The sequence below is a fragment of the Salmo salar genome, chromosome 09 (assembly GCF_965601325.2).
Source record: "Salmo salar chromosome 09, fSalSal1, whole genome shotgun sequence".
Classification (NCBI taxonomy): Eukaryota; Metazoa; Chordata; class Actinopteri; order Salmoniformes; family Salmonidae; genus Salmo; species Salmo salar.
In genome coordinates, this window is record NC_138299.1 from 16605846 (window position 1) to 16627661 (window position 21816).

Genomic DNA, 21816 nt, shown 5'->3' on the forward strand with positions numbered 1-21816 from the left:
TGACCATATGGGCCATTCCTTTTTTTTTTGCTCATCCTCTTACTCACTGAAATGCCAGGGGATAAGCAAGCTTTCCTCTCCTCTCTCTCGTTGACTGCCCAACTGCCACCATGTCTCCTTTCCTCTCCCAAGCCTCTTAAGGTGTGGGCATGTTTCCTATCCAAAACAGTTTGGAACAGTTTGTGCATATATTATGTAATTTTGTGAAATTATTTGGCTCGTTTTAGTCCTTGGCAAGTTTTTATTAAAATTTTTTTTTGGGGGGGGGCTGTTCATCCACGCAACATTTTTTTCTCGAGGCAAGCTGAAGTCTACACACCTTTGTTGATTGGTCAACAGTTGTAAGGGCTGTCTGAGGACCAAAATGCAGCAGAGTTAGTGTTCATCATCTTTAATAAAGCAAAAGAGAACACTATACAAAACAAACTGAGAAAACCGACAGCCAACAGTCCTATCAGGTGCAAACACACTAAACAGAAACAATTACCCACAACCCCAAGGAAAAACACACACTACTATATAGGACTCCCAATCAAAGGCAACTCAACACACCTGCCTTCAATTGGGAGTCCAATCCCAATTAACTAACACACAACACAAAACTTCTGCCACGTCCTGACCAAAACTAATACAATTACGCCCTCTGCTGGTCAGGACGTGACAACAGTAGGGATTCTTCAATGTAGTTTTTGTCATTCAACAAAACATCTTAGATTGCGTGACTAAGATGTCACAATTAATGACAACTCAAAAATCTATCTTAGCTTAATGTTGACTATTTTGAATAAGTGTATACTGGCTACGGCATTTCAAGATGGACAAAAAATACTATTGCTGCTTTTTCTCAGTTTTCAAGTGAAGGTCTTTTTAAGGCAGTACGCAAACACTGCCAGCTGAACCAAGCGGAAGGCTTTACCCACTCACCCACCTGTTATACCTCCATCTGCCCTCTAATCTGCCACAGACGGCCTGATGGGGGGCTGAAAACTGCACGGTCAACAGCAGCATCTGGACCGACAGACAGGCAGGCAGGCATGTCCAGCTGTCTAGTCCTGACCTAGGTTAGACCCCCAGTAACCAATTGCCCTGAGATGATCCACATGTACTGAATAGCAGTCTGGTTCACCTCAGTAATGTTTGCTAATTGAACTTGACATGGAACTAGAATTGAAGACATTAGAGTATGGTAATTTTCACCTGACAGAAATGGGTCAGGCCATGTCACCCCCCTGATTTCTTCAATACTGATTAGATTTTCCCTAATCAGTCCTCTGTGTCTCTGAACTGGCTACGTGGAAAAACCCTTACTCTCAGCCTCTCTCAGCCTCTGACTCTCTCTCTCCCCCCATATTCCAATATGTTCTGCCAAAGCCACTGGTGACCTGCCTACTAAAGAGGCAATGAAAACACGGTCCAGTGTATAATGTCACAGTTCCCTGTGCTCTGCTCTGGATGTCTGTGTGCCTACCTCACGTCTGTTGTGCTCCGCTTAGCTAATTGGGACCACCAAAAGAGATGGGTCAGTTAAATTGACAAAGACTTTCAAACAATAAACCATGGCCCTTTGTTCCTCTGGCTGAGCCTGTCATAGTTCCACATGGTAAGAAGTTGAGAGTCTTGAGGAATATGCGATTTATAGCAGGTTGAGGGATCATCCAAAGACCCGGTTACTTGAAGATGTCACAGTCTCTTCCAAGCTTTGTGAGTGTGCCAGGACCTTCACACAAAGGCCTAATTGAGGAGTTTGTGCCCTCGCTGTAATGGCTTAGCCAGTCTCTTCTGCATTTCTGCATTACTTTATGACCAGCCATGATGCTGTGTAGGTCGGTGTACCTGTAGCACAGTAATGGTTGAGGTGGGTGGGCGGCACCAGTCCAGGGTACTTGTCCATTGCACTCACTCTCATTATGGCTTATTATATCCTCCATCAGTGTTTGTCAGAGCCTATAATAACAACCTTTTTATCAGCATGGAGATGAATCGTGGCCTGTGGAATTCCCATGGATGACAAGCCAAAGAGCATGACTCTGAAGCTTTTTCAGCGTTTCTGTCCTGACCTGGTTCCAAACACTCAGACTTCATTAAGACAGATGAGGCATGAATATTTGAACACCATTAGACAAGGCAATTAGCCCAATAGAGCAGAAACGCCATCACATTTTTACGTGCTTCAGAATTAAAGAGAAATTATTTTTAATCATACTTGTCTATGCTTTCAACCAAACAAAATATTGTCTGAAAAATGGAAATATACGTGGAATGATGTTTTGGTACATGATGAAGAGCGAGTCCCTGAATTAGCTTCCTGTATGTACATTTTAGTGAAGTGCAAACATGGTGGCAGTTTCTCTGAGGGTCCTCTCTGGGCCAGTCCTGGGGAAGACTGGAGCAGTTGCCATGGAGCTGGAACACTAGGGCAGTGTGAAGGGCCATATAGAGCCCACAAAGTAGACTGTCAAAACCAGAGGGAACTCCAGGAATCCTGGCGCCAGAAATTCCCATTCACATGAACCCTTCCCCTCCGAGTTCCAATCTGCTGCCTTATGAGAGTGACAAAATAGAAGTTGAAAAGTCATATGGTGAAATGATCTTTAAGAGCTTCCCTGCTTACTTGTTAGCTAATAGTCCCATATGCTGCAGTGTAAATTGTATCGTATGATGACTTGTTGGCAGGCTTGTCTGAAAGACGAGGAGGGTCATCCTCTCTATGCTGGAGGTTTTAATGTGAGCTACAGCCTAGAGAGAAGGCTATGTGCTGGCAGAGCCTACAAGAGGCCCATCGCTCTCTTTCTCACTCTGATGAGTCAGACTCTTTGTCTGTGTCTCTGTCATTTACAGGCTGAGCGCTGACAAACAAAGCAGTCCGTTGTCCTGAGCTGGACCCACAGAAACACAGTAATCACTCACTTCACTGGCTTCTTGGTTAGGCAAGGCACATCTACGCGCGCACACATTTTATTTATTTATTTATTTATATATATACACACACACACACACACACACACACACACACACACACACACACACACACACACACACACACACCAGCAGAGAATAGCTTGGCCTCAGGCAACTGCTGTTAGGTAACGGTACTCAAGTGAAAACATTCACAAAGCACACACACACACACATACTCCGTCACTGTGGTCCTGTGGTTCAGTGCCATTCCAAGTGAGTTTGCACACATGTCGCAGATCTCTGTGGGAAACGGATCTGACTGTTATTGATCTTTGTCTGGCAGGTCTTATTTGGCCTCCTGCTTTCAATGCCCAGGAATTGCCTTTTGAGATATTTATGGCTCCTATTCTTGGGTAAATGGTTGCAGATGGGCTATGGGTTCAGATTTGTGAATCACAACTTACTTCACTTGGTAATAACAACATTTTATTTTCTGTTGACAGGGATAGTCCTAGGTAAGGTGTACATGGGCCCAGGGCAGCTGATTAGTTTATTCAACTTCTCATTGTCTCTCTTTCCAGATAAGCTGTACATGGGTCCAGGCCAGCTGTACCAGGATCTGCAGAACCTCATCCATGACCTCAGCCTGGTCAACCAGATCTCCAGAATGATCGGTAGCCTCAAGGGAAACTACCAGGTGAGCAGCATTTATCGCTGCATTCATTTTAAGGCTTGTTTTCGTCGAGTGAAAATACAACTATATTATTTGCCTGTGTGTAAATATGTCCCTGAGGTTTTGATGTGTCATGTCGAGCTGTGGCCGCAGCAGACAGAGAGAGGGCCCTGACAAACACTGTAGTCTGGTGTACAGTAATTTGCCCAGACAGCGCTGTGTGGTGCTGGACTGTGAGACCCAACTAGCCAGTGTTTGTTTATGTGTGAGTCCTGTCAGAGATGGAGGGCATAGTGGTGGGGGAGCAGAGAACAGGCCAGAGGCACACAGAGAAACATGTGTCTCTCACACAACACAGAGGGGGGGGGGGGGGCTTTTGTGGTCAATTTGTACGAGCTGGTGTGTGGAGTCAATCTCTGCTCGCCCAATGGCATGACTTGAAAACCGTAATGGATCTAGTTTTCATCCGACATGGACGACGTTATAAGCAGTGTCTTGTGTTAATACTTTATCTGACTCTCTCTCTTCTCTCCCTCCATCCCTCTCTCTTGTAGAACGTTAACCCTACGGTGGCCCATGACTGGGTGTCGGGTCTGCAGCGTCTCATTCTGAAGAAGGAGGAGGAGATCCGGGCTGCAGATCGCTGTAGGATCCAGCTGCAGCTGCCTGGCAAACAGGACAAGTCAGTGTCTCACCCACATCACTGTCTCTCTCTTATAGACCCCTCACCCACGTCGCTGTCTCTCTCTTATAGACCCCTCACCCACGTCGCTGTCTCTCTCTTATAGACCCCTCACCCACGTCGCTGTCTCTCTCTTATAGACCCCTCACCCACGTCGCTGTCTCTCTCTTATAGACCCCTCACCCACGTCGCTCTCTCTCTCTCTTATAGACCCCTCACCCACGTCGCTCTCTCTCTCTTATAGACCCCTCACCCACGTCGCTGTCTCTCTCTTATAGACCTCTCACCCACGTCGCTGTCTCTCTCTTATAGACCCCTCACCCACGTCGCTGTCTCTCGCACTCTCTCTCACACTAGGTCAGGCCCCTATGTCCTCACTCCGTCACTGTCCTCTCTCACCATCCAGGAATGGGCACAGACTTACTGTCACGGTGGATAAACAACTTGAGCTTTGTCCTAATATGATCTCGGGGGTATGATTTGAGTCTGTTAGAGCTCTATGCTCTCTGCTGTGGAGCAGTGTGTCTCTCACCTCAGAGAAGACAATGCAGCTGTTTCATCCACTCATTACTATAGGAGAGTACTCCCTGGCCCACTGGCACCTTGAACTTGTTGACTCTTACTCTGCTTGCCGTTTTTAACTGGTCAAATTACCTCTTACTCCTGGGCATCCCGTTTTGAGACGCAGCTGTGCTACTGTCATTCCTCTCTGATCCCTCCATCTAAAAACACCGCATTCCAGGGAGAGAGCGAGAGAGATGGAGTGAGAGAGTGTAAGGCAAGATGCATGCCAGAGAGATGTTATTTACGTTAGCTGATATTAGCTGTTATAAACACCGTTGGCTTCCATTACCTCACAGCCCTGTCTGTCTGCTGTCTCTAAGACCCTTTTCACACTACGACAGACTCTCTAGAGGTTTTGAGAGAATACCCTCTCGACTATACCTCTTTTTAATAATGTGAACTTGCTACGTCTCCAGCGCTGTCTCTGGAGGTAGCGCACGACGCTCGCCTGACAGTTGCCCCCCTCTGAGCAGGGCAATGTGAACAGAATTGTCTCGTCCAGCCCAACACTCTGTGGGCCTAATTAAGATAATGTATGTCATAACAACAAGATGCCCAGTGCTTCATGCCCAGCACTCTTCTCACCCGCTAAATTTCAGTCGCACCCAACACTAAACTATAGGGGCGGCAGGTAGCCTAGCGGTTAGGAGCGTTGGACCAGTAACCAGTTGAATGTGTTCAGTTGTGCAGCTAACTAGGTATCCCCTTTGCCTTTTTTGTCCAATGCATGTACATAGCTTGCCCGTTCCATAGCAAGCTGCTCTATCCATTGGTCAAGTAATTTCATGTCAAGCTAAATGTACAATAAAATGTATTTCAGAAGTTTTAAAAAGGAACGATCTATACAGTTACTTTTCTGGGGTTCGAACCGGCTCAGGATTTTAGTTTGCTGGTCAGAACAGTGGAACGGGGGGAGGGTCCTTTATACAGAAAAAGAGACAGCAACTATGATTGGACAATATAACTAATAACAGGGTTGAGCTTGCTTTATGCAGAGTTGTATCGTGTTGGCCTTTTACATCTGTAATTAAGAAGTTATTCACACAGTATGTCATCACTTGTGTTGATTTGATTAATTCCAGTCAATAATTTCAGATTAAATAGGCCTAGGTAGCCCCCCAAAAATTGAATATAAACCAAATTTGATCACATTCATATTTTCTCAGAACACAAATAAAGGGGCCTATATAAGGCTATAAATACATGACGTTACCGCTTCATTTCCCCTGACCAGGCACAGATGGGATCAGAAAGGATCTAAGCTACCTGCAGCTGTGGTTGTTATAGGCTGCAGTTAATCAGACTGAAGCACAGATTCATTGTGCACGAGTTGACAAATCACGAGGCAATTCAATGTATACATTTTTTGGGGTGGCGTGTATGGGCTTCCTATAAAACAGCTCGTCGCTTGTCGCAACTCCCCATACAGGCAAAGTGGGAAGTTTACATGCACTTAGGTTGGAGTCATTAAAACTAATTTTTCAGCCACGCCACAGATTTCTTGTTAACAAACTATGGTTTTGGCAAGTCGGTTAGGACATCTACTTTGTGCATGACATGAGTAATTTTTCCAACAATTGTTTAGACAGATTATTTCTCTTATAATTCACTGTATCACAATTCCAGTGGGTCAGAAGTTTACATACACTTACACTGTGCCTTTAAACAGCTTGGAAAATTCCAGAAAATGATGTCATGGCTTTAGAAGCTTCTGATAGGCTAATTGACATCATTTGAGTCAATTGGAGGTGTACCTGTGGATGTATTTCAAGGCCTACCTTCAAACTCAGTGCCTCTTTGCTTGACATCATGGGAAAATCTAAAGAAATCAGCCAAGACCTCAGGAAAAAAAATTGTAGCCCTCCACGAGTCTGGTTCACCCTTGGGAGAAATTTCCAAACGTGAAGGTACCACGTTCATCTGTACAAACAATAGTACGCAAGTATAAACACCATGGGACCACGCAGCCATCATACCGCTCAGGAAGGAGACGCGTTCTGTACTTTGATGCGAAAAGTGCAAATCAATCCCAGAACAACAGCAAAGGACCTTGTGAAGATGCTGGGGGAAACGGGTACATAAGTATCTATATCCACAGTAAAACGAGGCCTATATCAACATAACCTGAAAGGCCGTTCAGCAAGGAAGAAGCCACTGCTCCAAAACCGCCATTAAAAAAGCCAGACTACGGTTTGCAACTGCACATGGGGACAAAGATCGTACTTTTTGGAGAAATGTCCTCTGGTCTGATGAAACAAAAATAGAGCTGTTTGGCCATAATGACCATCGTTATGTTTGGTGGAAAAAGGGGGACATTTGCAAGCCGAAGAACACCATCCCAACCGTGAAGCACGTGGGTGGCAGCATCATGTTGTGGGGGTGCTTTGCTGCAGGTGGGACAGGTGCACGTCACAAAATAGATGGCATCATGAGGCAGGAAAATTATGTGGATATATTGAAGCAACATCTCAAGACATCAGTCAGGAAGTGAAAGCTTGGTCGCAAATGGGTCTTCCAAATGGACAATGACCCCAAGCATACTTCCAAAGATGTGGCAAAATGGGCAACAAAGTCAAGGTATTGGAGTGGCCATCACAAAGCCCTGACCTCAATCCTACAGAAAATTTGTGGGCAGAACTGAAAAAGCGTGTGCGAGCAAGGAGGCCTACAAACCTGACTCGGTTACACCAGCTCTGTCAGGAGGAATGGGCCAAAATTCACCCAACTTATTGTGGGAAGGCTACGAAATACTAATTGAGTGTATGTAAACTTCTGACCCACTGGGAATGTGATGAACGTAATAAAAGCTGAAATAAATCATTCTCTCTACTATTATTCTGACATTTCACATTCTTAAAATAAAGTGGTGATCCTAAGACAGGGAATTTTTACTATGATTAAATGTCAGGAATTGTGAAACTGGGTTTAAATGTATTTGGCTAAGGTGTATGTAAACTTCCGACTTTAACTGTATATTATACCCACCTTTTCAGACGCAATTAGCTTTTACCATATGTAGGCCAAATTATTTGATATTTTTTTAAATGAAGCCTGATGAAGTAATGTATGAGAGGGTTAGTAGGGCAAATTGTTCATAGGCTAACGTTACTTGAAGACAGGCTGTTAGCAACTCTGTTTTGTCTTGAAGCTAAAATGTAATGAGTATTGCCTTCAGATGAGAAAATAAACCCTTTTTTTCTGCACGTCCTTGTGTATTGTTGCATTATTCAAGAGTGTGATGTGGTTTGGTTCCATTTTTCAATCGTGTAATATGGTTAAGATAAAGTCGCGTGCATAGTTGAGGCATGCTGGCTAGTGCCTGTACTGGGATATTTTATAGGGATAGTTACGGTAAATGTCCATTGCCTAGCGCCAAACCCACATGACGTTCCGTTGTGGATGTGAATTGAAAAGTTAATGTACATATTGTGTCAATTGAAATGTCACTGTGCTGCCTCCAACTTTTGTCAATGAGAAAGGCCCTTAACGAGAGCAGGATCACATGTCCTTTCAGCTGTTAGGGTCACACAGATTCCCCTCCCCCGACAGCAAGCCATGTCACCCACCATCTCCGATTTGTTCTGTAGTTAGAAACGAATAAGATGAGCATTCCGGAAACATTATTTTGTTGAAATATATAATTTGATCTTTGAGAAATTAAGCAAATTGATTGCGCCCTGATTGGACATTTTTCATTTATATAATATTCTATAATTATAGTACCTAAAATCCGATTGGGACCGAACTTTTTATCTAACAATGTGTAAGACATGAGGAATCCAAAGAAGTGCTCAAAAGCGATCCACGGATCCCCACGCCAGCCCCTCCCCCCCAACAACGTGTGTGTGTGTGTGTGTGTCTATATAGCATCAGTTCTCTATATTTGTCAAGTAGTATGGTGCTGCGGCTTAGGGTATTGTATCTTCATCCTATGTAATGTATTAGTCATTAAAGTTGTTGGGTTTATGTCACGTCTTACATCCTGATATTACGAGGTTCTGACCACTAGATTGTGCTGTTCCTGCTATTAGGTGATTTATTTAAAAAAAAATTGAAGTGAATGTCGTGATGCAGAACCGTTAATACACTCCAGGATTCAATCTCTGCAACAGACTCTGTCGTGGATACTGTCACTGTCTCAACACTGCTGTCTGTCATTTATCTCTTTTCTCTTTCTTGGCAGGTCTGGCAGGCCCACATACTTTTCTGCTGTGTTCAATACCTTCTCTCCAGCCATCAAACAGTCCTGGATCAGTAACCTGCAGATGGCCAAGCTGGCTCTGGGTATGTCTTAGTCTGGCCTCAGTCACAATCACAGACCCAATGCTCTGTCTGTCTGTGTTGGATATTTTGTGTTCCCTATTGCTTCTCCCTACTGCCTTTTGTCACTTTGTAGTTCCATAGAGGACTGTAGTGAGTGTATGCAGCGGGACAGCCTCTCTCTGCCTCACTGCCCTTTTCCACTTGTGATTATTTTAAACTGCCACTGGCTTTGTGGCTCATTTCCAAACTCAAGGTTTAGTTGCATAGCAATGGGTATTTAAAAATCACTGTTTACCAAGCAAATATCATAAGTTGAAATTCCCTTTTTCCCAGCTCTGGCTCATTGGACTGTAAAATGGATTGTAAAGTTATAACGTCTGAATCTGGTGTTCAGATTATGGAATTAGGTGTTATGTAACATATTTGGAAATGTAATATTTCACGGTTTGAATTTAGGATCACTGCTCCACACTGGAGATGGTGTTCCTCTTAGAAATGAAATTGTGTGTGTGTGTGTTAACAGAGGAGGACAACCTGCAGGGCTGGTTCTTTGCGGAGGATGATGGTAACCAGATCAAGAAGCAGAAACATCCTCTCCTGCTCAGGCAGATGCCTGTGGTCATGTCCAAACTACAGGAGTTCAAGGTGGGCATCACCTCTCCCATACCACCTCCTCTGTCAGCCATGGGCAGGGTCAATGGCTCCATCTAAAGATGACCTATCCCTTGACCGCATCAATCATTTGTTACAATGCCATGTAGGAAACTAGTACAATTTACATACACCACTCTTCACTTTACATGTGTAAGTCTGTTTCTCTTTATCTCTGTCAGGTGGAGTGTGCGGTCCATAACCCCGAGCCCCACATCAACATAGGGAGCACAGCAGACACACCTGCACTCGGACACGGCTGTGTGTGGGTGAGTAGGACACCTGGCTTTTTGTCATTTGATGGCACTTTACTTGAACCCTTATTAATGAGGCCTAAACACCAATTGAAGTCATAGATGTTATAAAAGAAATTGTCAATGGACAGCATGGACATCATGTACATCATTGCATTACAAATGATGCCAACTTAGTTCTGTTGTGCTTTTTTTTGACTAAAATGGCGCCGGAAGAAATGGCAGCAGTTTTACGGGCGCCCAACCAATTGTGCTATTATGTGGTTTTTTTTCTTCCCCCCCCCCGCGTTATTTGTAAATTATTTTGTACATAATGTTTCTGCCACCGTATCTTACGGCAGAAAAGAGCTTCTGGATATCAGGACAGCGATCACTCACCTCGGATTAGATTAAGATTTTTTTTCTTCAACAAGCAGGACGCACAGGAAGTTCTCCGAACACCCGACAGGGCCAACATCCCAGTTATTTGCAAGAGGAGGAGACGCAGGGACACAGAGCAGGATGCCTCGTGAGGATCCGCAGAAGGCGAGTGGGAAAGCTGCAGTTACCGTCAATATTACTCGCCAACGTGCAATCATTGGACAATAAATTAGACGAGGTACGATCACGAATATCCTACCAACGGAACATCAAAAACTGTAATATCCTATGTTTTACGGAATCGTGGCTGAATGATAACATGGATATTCCGCAAGCAGGATATACGCTGCACCGGCAAGATAGAACAGCACACTCTGGTAGACGGGCGGGGGGGGGGGGGGGTCTGTGCATGTAAACAACAGCTGGTGCACAATCTAAGGAAGATTTTGCTCGCCTGAGGTAGAGTATCTTGTGATAAATTGCAGGCCACACTACTTGCCTAGAGTTTTCAGCTACACTTTTCGTGGCTGTTTATTTACCACCACAGACAGATGCTGGCACTAAGACCGCACTCAGTCAGCTGTATAAGGAAATAAGCAAACAGGAAACACTCACCCAGAGGCGGTGCTCCTAGTGGCCAGAGACTTTAATCAGTTCTACCTAATTTCTATCAACATGTTAAATGTGCAACCAGAGGGGAAAAAAGTTCTAGATCACCTGTACTCCACACACAGACGCGTACAAAGCTCTCCCTCGCCCTCCATTTGGTAAATCCGACCACAACTCTATCCTCCTGATTCCAGCTTACAAGCAAAAGTTAAAGCAGGAAGCACCAGTGACTCGGTCTATAAAAAAAGTGGTCAGATGAAGCAGATGCTAAACTACAGGACTGTTGTGCTATCACAGACAGGAACATGTCCCGAGATTCTTCCGATGGCATTGAAGAGTACACCACATCAGTCACTGGCTTTATCAATAAGTGCATCAAGGATGTTGTCCCCACAGTGACTGTACGTACATATCCCAACCAGAAGCCACGGATTACAGGAAACATTTGCACTGAGCTACAGGGTAGAGCTGCCGCTTTCAAGGTGCGGGACTCTAACCCGGAAGCTTAGAAGAAATCCTGCTATGCCCTGCGACGAACCATCAAACAGGCAAAGCATCAATACAGGGCTAAGATTGAATCGTACAACACCGGCTCCGACGCTCGTCTTATGTGGCAAGGCTTGCAAACTATTAGACTTCAAAGGGAAGCACAGCCGCGAGCTGCCCAGTGACACGAGTCTACCAGACGAGTTAAATCACTTCTATGTTCGCTTCGAGGCAAGCAACACTGAGGCATGCATGAGAGCATCAGCTGTTCTGGAAGACTGTGTGATCACGCTCTCCATAGTCGACGTGAGTAAGACCTTTAAACAGGTCAACATTCACAAAGCTGCGGGGCCAGACGGATTACCAGGACGTGTACTCCGGGCATGTGCTGACCAACTGGCAGTCTTCACTGACATTTTCAACATGTCCCTGATTTGAGTCTGTAATACCAACATGTTTCAAGCAGACCACCATAGTCCCTGTGCCCAAGTACACCAAGGCAACCTGCCTAAATGACTACAGACTCGTAGCACTCACGTCCGTAGCCATGAAGTGCTTTGAAAGGCTGGTAATGGCTCACATCAACACCATTATCCCAGAAACCCTAGACCCACTCCAATTTTCATACCGCCCAAACAGATCCACAGATGATGCAATCTCTACTGCACTCTACACTGCCTTTTCCCACCCGGACAAAAGGAACACTTATGTGAGAATGCTATTCATTGACTACAGCTCAGCGTTCAACACCATAGTACCCTCAAAGCTCATCACTAAGCTAAGGATCCTGGGACTAAACACCTCCCTCTGCAACTGGATCCTGGACTTCCTGACGGGCCGCCCCCAGGTGGGTAGGCCGCCCCCAGGAGGTTAGGTAGCAACACATCTGCCATGCTGATCCTCAACACTGGAGCCCCCCAGGGGTGCGTGCTCAGTCCCCTCCTGTACTCCCTGTTCACCCACGACTGCATGGCCAGGCACGACTCCAACACCATCAAGTTTGCTGACGACACAACAGCGGTAGGCCTGATCAACGACGAGACCGCCTATAGGGAGGAGGTCAGACTTGGCCGGGTGGTACCAGAATAACAACCTATCCCTCAACGTAACCACGACTAAGGAGATGATTGTGGACTACAGGAAAAGGAGGACCGAGCACGCCCTCATTCTCATCGACGGGGCTGTAGTGGAGCAGTTTGAGAGCTTCAAGTTCCTTGGGGTCCACATCAAACTAGAATGGTCCAAACACACCAAGACAGTTGTGAAGAGGGAACAATAAAGCCTATTCCCCCTCAGGAAACTAAAAAGATTTGGCATGGGTCCTCAGATCCTCAAAAGGTTCTACAGCTGCAACATCGAGAGCGTCCTGACGGGTTGCATCACTGCCTGGTACGGCAATTGCTCGGCCTCTGACCACAAGGCACTACAGAGGGTAGTGTGTACGGCCCAGTACATCACTGGGGCTAAGCTGCCTGCCATCCAGGATTTCTACACCAGGCGGTGTCAGAGGAAGACCCTAAAAATTGTCAAAGACCCCAGCCACCCCAGTGATAGACTGTTCTCTCTACTACCGCATGGCAAGCGGTACCGGAGTTCCAAGTCTAGGACAAAAATGCTTCTCAACAGTTTTTACCCCCAAGCCATAAGACTCCTGAACAAGTACTCAAATGGCTACCCGGACTATTTTACCCCCAATCCCTCTTTTATGCTGCTGCTACTCTCTGTTTATCATGCATATTCACTTTATCTGTACATTCATGTACATACTACCTCAATTGGCCCGACCAACCAGTGCCCCCCACACATTGGCTAACCAGGCTATCTGCATTGTGTCCTGCCACCCGCCAGCCCCTCTTTTACGCTACTGCTACTCTCTGTTCATCATATATGCATAGTCACTTTAACCACATCTACATACTACCTCAATCAGCCTGACTAACCGCTGTCTGTATGTAGCCTCGCTACAATTTTTTTCCACTGTTTCTTTACTTACCTATTGTTCACCTAATTCCTTTTTTGCACTGTTGGTTAGAGGCTGTAAGTAAGCATTTGTATTCGGCGCACGTGACAAACGTTGATTTGATTTGTAACCAGTGCCAAATATTGCGAGTAGCCATTTTACTCATCAGCTTTAAATCCCTATTAAAAAAAAATAACTTTCTTCCACTCCCAGTGAGATCGGAATTAAATATTGAACAGAGGCCCTTTCATTCATGAGCTATAACTCTGAACCAGTGGCATGTTTACTGTATTTATCAGTTTGAGAGCCTCTTAGCTGTGTGTATTTACTTCAGCGGCAGGGATAACACATCCACAGTTCTGTGACTCCAAATGTCCTCCAGTGATGGACTGTTCTCATTACAATGACGGCTCCCACTTGAGAGGGCTGTTCTCTCCCACTCAACGCTCCTATTGGTCAGTCTGCTGTACAGCTTTCTGCTGGAGTGGTTAAAAGCGTTGTAAATGTTTTGTTGTCATGGTTGTTGTTTTCCCACTTTATCTATTGTATCACAACCCCTGATGAGGTCAGAATTAGAAAGGATTGTATTTTCTAGCTGGGGCATGGAGTCTTTCCTGGTCAGGTCATGTGGTCATGAAAAACTTGTTGCCCTACTCCTAACTGTTACTACTCCTATCCCTGTTCAGGTGGCGAGCTGCACCAACCAGATGGGTCAGATAGCCATCGTGGCCCTGCAGAACTCCAGCCCCAAGGTGACGGAGTGTTTCAATGTGGAGTCTCGGATCCTGTGCATGGCCTATGTACCCATGGAGCAGAGTACCCAGGAGAATAGGGTGGGGGACCCGGAAAATAACCTCTCCTTAGTGGGGAAGGCCAGTGACAACCCTACTGTCTGCCTGGGCATGGAGGAGGGCAGGTATGTGATGTCAACAGATTATGTAGTCATAGCCTACTCTGGGTTCTGCTGTCAGCTAAATAAATCTACTCATTGATTTTTATTGTATTTGATTTAGTAACGCAGCTCATGATATCGCCTCACAACCTTTCTCTGCCTCTCTGCAGTATCATAGTCTATAAGAGCAGCCAGCAGTCCAAGAAGGTGCGTCTCCAACACTTCTTCATCCTAGACAAGTCCACCGTGACCAGCCTGGTGCACAAGAAGCAGTGTTTATACGCTGGCCTAGTGAGTGGCTCAGTTGCCATCTACTCCAGAGCACAAGGTGAGGCTTGTTCTGAAGGCTGTCTGTCTCTTAACACTAGAACTGCTTTTCAGCATATAAATACCTGCTACAGAACGTTGCCGGGTTGTTACCTTTTAGCATATGCATCAGATGCATATCAACCCGCAAGGTGCAGCAAACATCAGCACCGATGCTTGATAAATAGTGCATAAACTACACTTTACAGTGCCTTTGGAAAGTATTCAGACACCTTGACTTTTTTCACATTGTTACATTACAGCCTTATTCTAAAATGGATTAAATAAATACAAATCCTCAGCATTCAACACACAATACCCCATAATGACAAAGCGGAAACAGGTAAAAAATAAAAATAAAAACAAAGAAGGGCCTTGCTCAGGGAGGTGACCAAGAACCCAATGGTCACTCTGACAGAGCTCTAGAGTTCCTCTGTGGAGATGGGAGTATCTTCCAGAAGGACAACCATCTCTGCAGCACTCCACTAATCAGGCCTTTATGGTAGACTGTCCAGACAGAAGCCAAGAAAAGTCAGTAAAAGGCACATGACAGCACGCTTTGAGTTTGGCAAAAGGCACCTAAAGACTCTCAGGCTATGAGAAACAAGATTCTCTGGTCTGATGAAACCAAGATTGAACTCTTTGGCCTGATTGCCAAGCTTCACATCTCGAGGAAACCTGGCACCATCCCTACGGTGAAGCATCATGCTGTGGGGATGTTTTTCAGAGGCAGAGACTGGGAGACTAGTCAGGATCGAGGGAAAGATGAACGGAGCACAATACAAAGAGATCCTTGATGAAAATCTGCTCCAGAGCGCTCAGGACCTCAGACTGGGGCGAAGGTTCATCTTCCAACAAGACAACGACCCTAAGCACACACACAGCCAAGACAACGCAGGAGTGGCTTGGGACAAGTCTCTGAATGTACTTTAGTGGCCCAGCCAGAGCCCGGACTTGAACCTGATCGAACATCTCTGGAGAGACCTGAAAATATCTGTGCAGCAACGCTCCCCATCCAACTTGACGGAGCTTGAGAGAATCTGCAGAGAAGAATGGGAGAAACTCCCCAAATACAGGTGTGCCAAGCTTGTAGCGTCATACCCAAGAAGACTTGATGCTGTAATCACTGCCAAAGGTGCTTCAACAAAGTACTGAGTAAAGGGTCTGAATACTTATGTGATATAAAAAAGAGCTTTCAGGCAATACATAAACCCGTTGCTGACAGGTGTATAAAATTTGAGCACACTGCCATACACAAACATTGGCAGGAGAATAGCCTTACTGAAGAGCTCCAAGATCATCAACGTGGCACCGTCATAGGACGCCACCTTTCCAACAAGTCAGTTCCATCAAATTTCTGCCCTACTAGAGCTGCCCTGGTCAACTGTAAGTGCTGTTATTGTGAAGTGGAAACGTCTAGGAGCAACAACAGCTCAGCCACAGTGGTAGGCCACACAAGCTAACAGAACCTGACAGTCGAGTGCTGAAGCACGTAGCGCATAAAGAAAATTCTGTCCTCGGTTGCAACACTCACTACCGAGATGCAAACTGCCTCTAGACGCAACGTCAGCACAATAACTGTTCGTCGGCAGCTTCATGAAATGGGTTTACAATTCAGAGGAGCCGCACACAAACCTAAGATCACCTTGTGCAGTGCCAAGCGTCAGCTGGAGTGGTGTAAAGCTCACTGCCATTGGACTCTGGAGCAGTGAAAACACGTTCTCTGGAGTGATGAATCGCACTTCACTATCTAGTAGTCCGACAGACAAATCTGGGTTGGCGGATGCCAGGAGAACGCTAACTGCCCCAATGCGCAGTGCCAACTGTAAAGTTTGGAGGAGGAGGAATAATGGTCTATGGCTGTTTTCATGATTCAGGCCAGGCCCCTTAGTTCCAGTGAAGGGAAATCTTAATGCTACAGCATAGGATGACATTCTAGATGATTCTGTGCTTCCAACCTTTGTGGCAACAGTTTAGGGAAGACCCTTTCCTGTTAGTTTCCCTTACAATAAATTGGATTAGTAATAGTTATAATAAACAGTCCTGTAACAGCTTATTTTTTATAAAGTAAAATGTAAAAGAGAATGGTATCAACACCCAAGGCACATGGTCAAATGATTTGCTGCTGATAAATAGGCAATACACACTCATTACACTATTGTCTTTCTAAATGAAATCTACCTCTTCACCCGCTTTATCATTCAGTTCGGCCTAATTAAAATTCAATTGTTAAGTAAGGTGCACAATTATCACCCATTTCATCCATTTGTCATTCATTCAGTGAGGAGAGACAGACTCATTAGTACCTGGCTAGGTACCAACATCCTACAGCACATTGACTTGGTGGGTTAAGTTAGGACTAGGTGTGAAAGAAACTGGTAAAAAAGCTTTAAATACTTTTCTGTTTGATTTTTTAAAATTAAATTTATGGACACATGAGCAGTGTAAAATACAAACAAAATACAAAAGTCAGGGAAGGAGCAGGACATCTTTTTTTGGATGCTGCTTTTTTTAAATTTACAAAATCAAACGTCAGTGGCCGTTGGTCTATGCTGTTTTTTTATTTAACCTTTATTTAACTAGGCAAGTCAGTTAAGAACAAATTCTTATTTACAATGTCGGCCTACCAAAAGGCCTCCTGCGGGCACGGGGGCCTGGGATTAAAATAAATAAATAAAATACAATATAAATAATGGACAAAACACACATCACAACGAGAGACAACACTACATAAAGAGAGACCTAAGATGACAACATAGCGAGGCAGCAACACATGACAACACGGCATGGTAGCAGCACAACATAACAACATGGTAGCAGCACAAAATATGGTACAAACATTATTGGGCACAGTCAACAGCACAAAGGTCAAGAAGGTAGAGACAACAATGCATCACACAAAGCAGCCACAACTGTCAGTAAGATTGTCCATGATTGAGTCTTTGAATGAAGAGATGGAGATAAAACTGTCCAGTTTGAGTGTTTGTTGCAGCTCGTTCCAGTCGCTAGCTGCAGCGAACTGAAAAGAGGAGCGACCCAGGGATGTGTGTGCTTTGGGGACCTTTAACAGAATGTGACTGGCAGAACGGGTGTTGTATGTGGAGGATGAGGTCTGCAGTAGATCTCTCTGATAGGGGGAGTGAGGCCTAAGACGGTTTAATAAATAAGCATCAACCAGTGGGTCTTGCGACGGGCATACAGAGATGATCAGTTTACAGAGGAGTATAGAGTGCAGTGATGTGTCCTATAAGGAGCATTGGTGGCAAATCTGATGGCCGAACGGTAAAGAACATCTAGCTGCTCGAGAGAACCCTTACCTGCTGATCTATAAATGATGTCTCCATAATCTAGCATGGGTAGGATGGTCATCTGAATCAGGATTAGTTTGGCAGCTGGGGTGAAAGGAGCGACTACGATAGAGGAAACCAAGTCTAGATTTAACTTTAGCCTGCAGCTTTGATATGTGCTGAGAGAAGGACAGTGCACCATCTAGCCATACGCCCAAGTACTTATGAGGTGACAACCTCAAGCTCTAAACCCTCAGAGGTAGTAATCACACCTGTGGGAAGAGGGGCGTTCTTCTTACCAAACCACATGCCCTTTGTTTTGGAGGTGTTCAGAACAAGGTTAAGGGTAGAGAAAGATTGTTGGACACTAAGAAAGCTTTGTTGTAGAGCATTTTGTTACTTTTAATTGAAATGGGAATACTTACAGCCATGGTACTAGCTAAATCAGCTTAACCAAACACAAAATACAAATATATTTAAATGAAAAAGCTTTTGTTTTATGTCCAAGTTAGGTGTTCTGTGTTTATTTAGCTCAGTTGGTAGAGCATGGCATTTGCTATGCCAGGATAGTGGGTTTGATTTCTGGGACCGTTTGGGGAAGGCCCTTTCCTTTTTCAGCATGACAATGCCCCCGTGCACAAAGCAAGGTCCATACAGAAATGGTTTGTCGAGATCGGTGAGGAAGAACTTGACTGGCCTGCACAGAGCCCTGACCTCATCACCATCGAACACCTTTGGGATGAATTGAAACCCCGACTGCAAGCCAGGCCTAATCGCCCCACATCAGCGCCTGACCTCAGCAATGTTCCAACACGTGGTGGAAAGCCTTCCCAGAAGAGTGGAGGCTGTTATAGCAGCAAAGGGGGGACCTACTCCATATTAGTGTCTGTGATTTTGGAATGAGATGTTCTACGAGCAGGTGTCCACATACGTTTGGTCATACAGTGTACTATAAAGGATTAATTGCATGAAGAAATATTCATAGAAATGTATCAAGTTTAAATTAATAACAACAATAGTTATTTGTTTAGATAGCGTCAAGGATATGTGTTGTAAAATTCTGCAAAATCCTAGAAAAAAAATTGGCCTATAGCCTATTTTAGTTTCCCTTACAATAAAACATTAGTGTAGTCCATTTGATCAACTTTATTTGTAGATTTCATTTATTAATGGATTTATAGTAATAAATAAAGTCCAGTACAGCTTCTTTTGACAAAGTAGAAGTGAAAAAAAAGAAAAAAGAAATATATATATATATATATATTTATTTATTTATTCTTTTTTTTGGAGACATATATATCTATATCTCCTACCAGGTGAAATCATTTGCTGTATTCTTAAACAAAAAGGACCAGTGCATGAAGAATTTTAAAGGATGAATTGCATAAATAAATAGCATATTTTAAGTTTATTATGTTACTAGCTTTTGCTTAGTAGCCAGCCAGAACAATGCTGCCGCATGAGTGGACATGTGCTCAGTGCGTGGACATGTGCTCAGTGCGTGGACATGTGCTCAGTGCGTGGACATGTGCTCAGTGCGTGGACATGTGCTTAGAAAAAGTGACATTTAGAAATGGAGCTATACCTCTTGAGTTATGAGAGTTATTTGACAAAGGTAAGTGTAATAGAAATGACAGAATATTTTCTGATACTATATATAGAAATCGAAATGTTGTACCTGCATGTGACTCTGCAGGAAGATTTGATAAAGTGATGATCCTTTCCCTGCATCTGTAAATTACCAGATGCGCCCATCTCCATGTACAATTTTGATAACTGATAGGCCTAATGTTGTCAGTCATCAAATTATTGTCAATTTAATAGGCTAACTCGTATGTGTGAAATTAGTTTCGGTATAGTTTAGGTTTAGTTGCAATGGGCCGGCTGGCATCGTTTGTTTCCCGCTCAAGTTGGATAGTCAAGGATATCTTTTGCATTATTCTTAAGGTCTACTGCAACACACACCATGTTTTTGTTTCCTTTTACAATATATTCGAGTAGTAATAGAGTTACAGTAAATAAAACAGTCCTGGTAACAGCAAATTTTTACAAAGTAAAACATAAAAGAGAAATGGTATAAACCCGCAAGGCGCGGTCAAATTACTAACTGAGCGCCAACGCCTGATAAATAGGCATAACACAAACTCACCATTACACTGTTGTAAATTAAATCAACCTCTTCACCCTCGTCATTCAGTTTGCCCTAATTTGAAGTAACTTGCACAATTCTATCCATTTGTCATTCATTCAGTGGGTTGGCATCGTTTGCTTCGCTTGATAGAGTCAAGGAGATGTTGCAGTAGGCCTTAAGAATAATGAAAAACATGTAGCATGTTTTAGATTCCCTTACAATGCATTGGGTTAGTAATGCAGTAGATGGGGATGGGCGGTCATTACATTTCGTCAGCCGGTGATTGTCAAGCAAATAACTGTAGGTTTCACGGTAATTGACCGTTAATGAACATAAACACATTTAGTATCTCCTGGTTTCCACACAGCCTACAAGCCACTGATGCAAAAAAATTAAACCATCCTAGTGTTCAGCGAAATAACAACACAATAGTTAACATCCAATCACATTAACTGTTACTCTCTTGCGGGAATTCCACTAACGGTCCGTATGTTGCCAAACGTAGCTGCTGCTCATTCCGTTTGCTGGAAAATTGATAAATGGTTAAAAAAAAAGTAAGGCCCGCATCCATAGAGACACATACCAGCAGTACTACACCTGCACCTGTCGACAAAACAAGTTGTTCTGCTTCCACGAGCACATTCAATGCTAGCGTCAGTAATTCTACATTTGTTGTTAGCCCAGCTAGCCTGGACACTGACAGTTGTGAATCTGATGCAGCCGAAGAGCTACTGCCCCCTTATCTGGGAAGGCACGAACAACAGACAGGGATGTTGGACCATCGAAGAGGCGCAAATATGATGAGAACTACATTGATTTGGGGTTCACTTATATTGGAAGAGTGCCTTTCCTCACCCACAGTGTGTTTTATATTTTGAGCAGACATTTAGAAACAAAACATACCAATTTGAAAGAAAAAGCAACAGATGCCATTTAATAAGAAGGGGCTAGAAGTGTGTTTATATTTTGAGTGGCTATGACAGGGTAGCCCCATACTATTGTGGGACTTCATTCTTCCTGCTGCGGTGGATATGGCTGGGACAATGCTGGGGGAAAAGGCCCAAAAAACTATACAGACAATGCCTTCATCAAACAACACTGTTTCACAACGCATCAGTGTCATGGCAGGAGATGTTTTGAAACAATTACTGCTTCGCTTCCAAGCCAGTGAATTCTATGCGTCACAGCTTGATGAGTCAACAGACGTGGCAGGTCTGGCACAGCTCCTGGTATATGTCTGTTATGTTTATGGGGGGGTGGACATGTGCTCAGTGCGTGGACATTAAGGGAGACGTCCTGGTTTGCAGAAGAGGATAACAGGAGAGAATATTTTTTAAGTACTGGACAGGTTTGTGACATCAAATGGACTTTGGTGGTCAAGATGTTGGAATCTGTACAGATGGCGCAAATGTCATGACAGGGAGACATAGTGGAGTGGTAACGTGCGTGCAAGCAGTTGCTCCCGACGCCACTTGGGTACGCTGCAGCATCCACCGAGAGGCTCTTGCTGCCAAGGGAATGCCTGCCGGCTTGAAAGATGTTTTGGACACTACAATGAAAATGGTTAACTTTGTTAAAGCAAGGCCCCTGAACTCTAGTGTATTTTCTGCACTTTGCAGTGATATGGGCAGTGACCATGTAACGCTTTTACAACTTACAGAAGTGCGCTGGTTATCAAAGGGCAAGGTATTGACACATTTTTTTTTTTTTAATTGAGAGACAAGCTTGAAGTTTTCTTTTACTGACCATAATTTTCACTTGTCTGACTGCTTGCATAATGACGAGTTTCTCACACGACTG

At 44.3% G+C, this 21816-nt stretch overlaps 1 protein-coding gene across 2 annotated transcripts in view; it reads left to right on the forward strand.

Annotated features, from left to right (window-relative positions):
* LOC106610779 (rho guanine nucleotide exchange factor 10) overlaps nucleotides 1-21816 on the forward strand; it is a 93985-nt gene that overhangs the window by 42037 nt on the left and 30132 nt on the right. For both annotated transcript variants that reach the window (XM_014210340.3, XM_045723421.2), the window contains 7 exons: nucleotides 3480-3595; nucleotides 4126-4253; nucleotides 9001-9101; nucleotides 9604-9725; nucleotides 9914-10000; nucleotides 14087-14316; nucleotides 14463-14620. In XM_014210340.3, the coding sequence (XP_014065815.2) occupies nucleotides 3480-3595; nucleotides 4126-4253; nucleotides 9001-9101; nucleotides 9604-9725; nucleotides 9914-10000; nucleotides 14087-14316; nucleotides 14463-14620 (942 nt within the window). The remainder of the gene's footprint in view (nucleotides 1-3479; nucleotides 3596-4125; nucleotides 4254-9000; nucleotides 9102-9603; nucleotides 9726-9913; nucleotides 10001-14086; nucleotides 14317-14462; nucleotides 14621-21816) is intronic.